The 6,000-nt window shown below is 46.0% G+C and overlaps 1 protein-coding gene across 1 annotated transcript in view; it reads right to left on the bottom strand.

The window, feature by feature from the left end:
- The window catches only part of LOC103513125, a gene marked incomplete at its 5' end in the record, with an annotated part of 42,287 nt that overhangs the window by 11,129 nt on the left and 25,158 nt on the right, over positions 1-6,000 (bottom strand). Inside the window, 7 exon segments of the mRNA XM_026826420.1 lie at positions 169-376; positions 785-1,312; positions 1,315-1,554; positions 1,644-3,082; positions 3,084-3,998; positions 4,223-5,134; positions 5,508-5,621. Of these exon segments, the coding sequence (XP_026682221.1) occupies positions 169-376; positions 785-1,312; positions 1,315-1,554; positions 1,644-3,082; positions 3,084-3,998; positions 4,223-5,134; positions 5,508-5,621 (4,356 nt within the window).

Here is a 6,000-nt window from a genome sequence, read left to right as displayed (position 1 = left end):
TGAATATACTACAAGGAACTTGATTCTCCCAAAATTCGTGTCTCTGGTTTATTTGCCAAGAATCGGGCCCATAATATAAACAGTAGTTGGAAAATTCTGTGAGTTCACACGAACATAGGACTAAGATATCGAAGGGTAAGTTTAGACAAGGTAGAAAGAAGAGCGGGCTTACCTTTTGACTAGAAGTGCAGGTTGAGCTGGCGAGAGGACTAGGGTTCGACTCCCCGCGGGGCGAGTGGTAACTATCTGTTTCACTCTGGACGAGGCGACGTTGAGCAATTTTCTGTTTGAGGAGTTTCAGCTTCTCTTCTGGACTCAGCCCGAGTTGAGAGTCACTGAGTAGCTTGGCACGAGCCCGGGCACTGTTTCGCAGTTCCTGTAAAAGAAATATTATAAAGGAATTTTTAAATTGTGTTAAGCATATTTACTGCTTGTGAAAAATATCGTTCCTCAATTATTACACCTCGATAAATTTTATGACTCGACTTGGACTCGAACCACCGACCTCCAGAAGTCCAGATCCAAAGTCCAACGCGTTAACCTAACCACTGCACCACTGAGGTTGGTAAGAAATTTTATAAATAAAGGTATTTCACTAGACTAATTAGCTTGGAAGGTGATGCGTCTACCTTGAAAGCAACAGGTCGTGAGTTAGATTTCCGCCCGGGCCGAACTTTCACATAAGGTTCGTTCTCAGAACGACTGTCTTCCATTTCGATAAGATAAGACCTTCGTTCTTACAGTTCCCTCTATCAAACTTCTAAAATAATAATAATAAACTCACCTGGAAATCCTGTTTGGAGCGGGGTGGTCGTTTAGGTGTCTGGAACACATCATCCGCCCCCACTGCCTTGGGTATGTCAGGTAGGGAGAATGTCTCCACAGGATGGGAGGGGGTGGAGGGGAGACTATACACAGTAGGGGTAGTATACACACTGGGAGGAGAATGCATGGACATGGGTCGAGACCTTAGTGACGTCATGGGAGTGCTAAATAGATCCAGACTGGTGGGTGTGGCCCTGGGGGCGTGTCCAGGCAGCGCTCGATTCTCATTGGTCGGCGTGATCTCGTCATTACTCAGCAGGGCAGCGTCTGTGTTCTGATTGGCTGTTTGGTCATCTTTGATTTGATTGGTCCGTTCATAGCTCTCCAGGCTGGGTTGTGCATAAGGCGTAGACTCCTTAAAGTTATTCGTGATAGGACAGGTTCTCAGATGATCGTTTCCGTTTAGAACTGGATGGTTGAGGTTCTGAGATCCTGACAGACCAAGAGGACTGAAAGAGCCCCGTGAGCTTCGTTTTGACTTCCTATCATGGGTTGTGCATAAGGCGTAGACTCCTTAAAGTTATTCGTGATAGGACAGGTTCTCAGATGATCGTTTCCGTTTAGAACTGGATGGTTAAGGTTCTGAGATCCTGACAGACCTAGAGGACTGAACGAACCCCGTGAGCTTCGTTTTGATTTCCTATCTGTCGGTGACTTTCCTTCCGCTATCAACTTATTCATCACCATCTCATGGATCAGATCCTTCTGCTTGGTTCTCTCCCGGTTAAGTTCCTCTAGTTTCTTGGACGTGGACGGCTTTCCTGTTGGACTTGGCAGGTTTTCCTTCTCATCTTCCTCCTTGAGATCTTCCGGTTAAGTTCCTCTAGTTTCTTGGATGTGGACGGCTTTCCTGTTGGACTTGGCAGGTTTTCCTTCTCATCTTCCTCCTTGAGATCTTCTTTGGCAACCACTTCGCTCATTGAGGTTTTCGAGTGTTTGCGAGACTTGCGAATATCGATGGAATCCCGTGCATTGCTGAACGGAGATATGCGACCTTGGAACCGTTGGACATAGTCTTGATAAGCCTTGCTTGTTGTATCTGATGGACTTGGTGGTTCTGTTTTGAGAGCAGAGGTTACACTATTGATCACAATATCGTTCTTAGCTTCAACCACAGGCGTGTTTAACTCCAGCACAGGATGGTTCTTACTAACATCACTGGTTACATTATCACTGGGGTTTGTTTCATTGTTCACAGGTTCTAGACTCGGGTTCAGTTCTGTCACATGGTTACTCTTCACAGTTGTCATATCACTGGTAGTAGTGGTCGTCACGTGACTGTTCTCATCTTCATCATTAGGATTCACATCTAGTAGCTTGTACGGAACGCTAGGTTCTGCCGCTAGGGGCGTTGATAGTTCACTATCCTCATCTGTATTATTATTCACAAACTGAACATAGCCTCTATTGACCTCCTCTGCCTCTTCCGTACTACTGTCCTCATTCCCCGTGTCCATGAATTCAATATTGTCTACATTAGTGAGGACTAGAGAGGAGGATGTGGCTAGAGGATAGACTTGGTCACTGCTAGTGGTAGTAGGGGATAGCTTACCACACACATGTGGGAACTCATCAAACTCCTCAGACTTTGCGATCTTAGCAGCCACACCCCTCAGATTAAGCGTCTTCTTAGGAGTCTTGGGTTTCTGATGACGCCGGAATGTGATATTCCTTGTGTTAATGTGTTTGAACTCTGAGTCATCCAGTATCTCTGACATGGGCTCTTCCTCTCTCGCCCAGTCAGAGAGCTCGGTTTCTGTCAGAGCCCCCGTGGTTATACTTTCACTTACAGGAGAGGCAGGACTATCTCGTCCATTAGATTTAACTTCTGTGGCGAATAACTCGGATGTGTGGTTCACTTGTTTCAGAACCGACCCTGTATGTTCATCAGCAGGCACGGAAATGATCTTCGCATTGAAACTGTTCGAAGCGCTGGATGTTAAGTTCTCAACACTCTTGGAACCTGTCTTATCATCTGACTCAGGGCTGGAACTCGAGTTCCTAGCACCCAATGGTACTTGACATACATCAGGCATGGATGTGTTCATACGATCTGCTGAGTTCTTCACGAGGTTAGACTGTACCAAGTCTACAACTTCTGTATGAGGACAATTCTCTTCTATAAGAAGTTCTCCCTTGGAGTTGTGTATCTCTACCTTGGGTGGGGACATGTGTACCTTGTTCTGTGCTTTACTATTTTCCTCATAGGAGGATAAGGTAGAGACATCGTCTGAGCTGAGTGTGGTGTCAGACACTATTTTCCTCATAGGAGGATAAGGTAGAGACATCGTCTGAGCTGAGTGTGGTGTCAGACTGAGCAGCCTCTTCCATGTTGTCTTGTACTTCCTGACATTTGTCTTCTTCTACTTCCATCTCATCCTCAGAGGATGAAGCGTCCTTCTGTTCAATGTCTTCCCAGTTGTTTGTGATCTCGTTGAACTTGGATTTCTTCAGATCGACATCAGGCACTATGATGCTGGTCTCATGTACAGGACTGCGAGGACGGGCATCATTCTCTGCCTCTACATTATCCTTATCACTAGGGACTATGCTATCAGTATCAGGTACAGGAGGAACACTAGGACTATCAGACTTCTCACCCAGGACACATACATGAGGGAACTCCTCTACATGCTTCAACTCCTTCTCCTTCCTCAGGCCTGGTGCTGGGATGAGGGGTAAGGGGAGAGGGGTCTGCTTGATCTTGTCTGCACCCTGAAGGAATGCCTGCATGGTGACACTAGGCTCCGGGGCGGGGTTCAGCAACTTCTGTGCCTCTGAAATCTGATTGACAAAACTCTTGAACTTGGTGTCCAGGATAGAAGTTGAGCCTGATTTCCGCACATTACTGCCCGAGTCTTGGGCACCGAACAAATATTTCTTCTTCAACTCGAGGGAAAGTTTAGACGCTATGCCCTCCGTGGATTGTGTCTTGTTCAAGTTGTAGTCGCCTTTGTTCGGATTGATCAGGGGTAAAGGTCGGACAGGAACTTTGAAATCGGAAGACACGAGCGGTTTCAAAGGCACTTGACTCGGTTCAGGGAGTTTTCCATTGAGTTGAACGCGTTGTGGTGCTTCTAGCCGCTTGGTGTGAACTGTCTCACTGATGACAATATCCGGGACTTCGTGTTTTGGCGTCGTCTCATCTCGTTCAAACTCGGAATCGGTGGAAATAATATTAGATTCGAACATAAAATTTCGCAGAGATTACAGTGATAAAACCCACGAGCCATTGGGCAGTAGGTATCTTTACTTGAGCACATAATATGTAGGTATTTATGTACATATTCATGTTCATGTATAGGTACCTACCTATTCTATAAGGTAGGTACCTACCTCTTTCTAGCCTAGTTAGCTTGGAGGGTTGCGGCCCTGGCTTGTAAGCCCGGTGTATCACTTGTATGACTCATGAGGGAATTATCCGGTGTTTGCGATCGACTTTTCGAGCGCTTCGCCTTTTGCAGCTCTGGTTCCTCGGGCGGATCACCTCCTGCACTCACAGCCACATTGTCTTTATCACACACAGGATCATTGTGAAGGTCAGGTGTTTTAGATCGTGATTTGCGACGTACTTTCACTCGCTCGTTAGGTGTTTGGTCTCCATTGACCTCCGGGGTTCTGGATCGTGACTTGGAGCGTTGTTTGGGTTTGATAGATACCAGGATCTTGCCGTTAACTACAGGCAGGTTTGGTGTGACTGGCCGGGAGGTGTCTGAGTAGTCGGAACTCAATAGATTAGCGTTCACATTGGAGTCAGGTGCGAGGGACTTTGCTTCTGCCTTAGTCTTCACCTCACGCACGACAGAGTCATACAACGCGTCAAACTCCGGGTTATCAGGCCGAGATACTCGCCGTCTTCTCTCTACAGGTCTCACCTCTTCCTTCTCACCATAATGCAACTGTCGCTGTAACTTATCCAAGCTTTCCACCTCGGTGAAGAAATTCTCCGTACTCTTGGTCACTTCAGCCGCGTGTAAACCTTTGAATAAATTCTCTATGCTTTCCGACGCCGGTAGCTCATCCAAGGCGTCCAGAGACTTTGCCCTCCCAGGCGGGGCACCATCCTCTTCTAACGCATCATAGGAATCATCTTCCGTCTGATAACCTCCCTCTTCCTCCGCCACGAGTGACTCGAACAGTTTCTCTTGACTATTGGACAGTGGCGAATCTAGCAGGAGACTATCTATGTCCGGGGAACTCAGTGACGGCTCTATGCTACCTACAGGGGGAGAGACACAAGGAGGACTAGATATCAGACCCGGCGCTACACTATCTATAGGGGAAGGAATAGAAGGGGGATTCACCTCAGTATCCGAGTCCGGTGGAAATTTCAGTGGCAGAGTTCTCTTCTGATTCGCTAGAAGAGGTGGTGGTGTATTCGGTGCCAACCTGTGGGAAGAAAGAGGAAGGACTGTTAGTTATGATCGCTAGATGAGTTATCATTGAAAAGCTTAAATTATCCATTAAAATAATAAAATAAAGGGTGACAAAAAGAGGCATTTTAAGTTTAACCATATCAAAATTAGTTTTAAAGGTATCCTTTTTCTAAAAGATACTTTTCAGTCCTATTGGATCAGGACAAACTAACAAGGTAAAAAGCTTTTCCGTTTTGTCAGTACAAAGTAATACTTTTCGTCACCCTTTAAAAATTAGTTCACACTCGTAAGGAATAGCGGCTCACATATCCGAGTCTGTGGGCAGGACTCTGTCAGGCACCTGCAGGCAGACTTCTTGTTTCCTCATTTCGCGCGCCTTGATTTCTTCTTCTCCCTCCGTGGCTGTACTTTCTTCGTCTTCTGAAATCAAACATTATAAGGGACATTAACCTTGATTTCTTCTTCTCCCTCCGTGGCTGTACTTTCTTCGTCTTCTGAAATCAAACATTATAAGGGACATTAAACCTTTGAAGATTACTTACATCTCTAATCATTCAAGATCATACTTACCTATGGATATGGACATTAATAAAGTCTTCTTCTTATTCTTCGCCTTTTTCCCGTGTACAGACGGAGTCGGCGTTTTCCGTCAGCCTCTCAATCAGCCCTAATTAGGGTGATTGATTTGAGCTGGCATTTGGTTTTGGCTACAAATTTTACGAGTGGATGCCCTTTACACTCAACCTTTGCTATTTCTTTAGCAAGGGCAATTCAGGCTGGTATACTCCCGGTTTTAAGT

Source organism: Diaphorina citri, unplaced genomic scaffold (assembly GCF_000475195.1).
Source record: "Diaphorina citri unplaced genomic scaffold, Diaci psyllid genome assembly version 1.1 scaffold928, whole genome shotgun sequence".
Taxonomy (NCBI): domain Eukaryota; kingdom Metazoa; phylum Arthropoda; class Insecta; order Hemiptera; family Psyllidae; genus Diaphorina; species Diaphorina citri.
The sequence above is the reverse complement of the archived record's forward strand: the minus strand, read 5'-3'. Positions and strand labels throughout refer to the sequence as shown.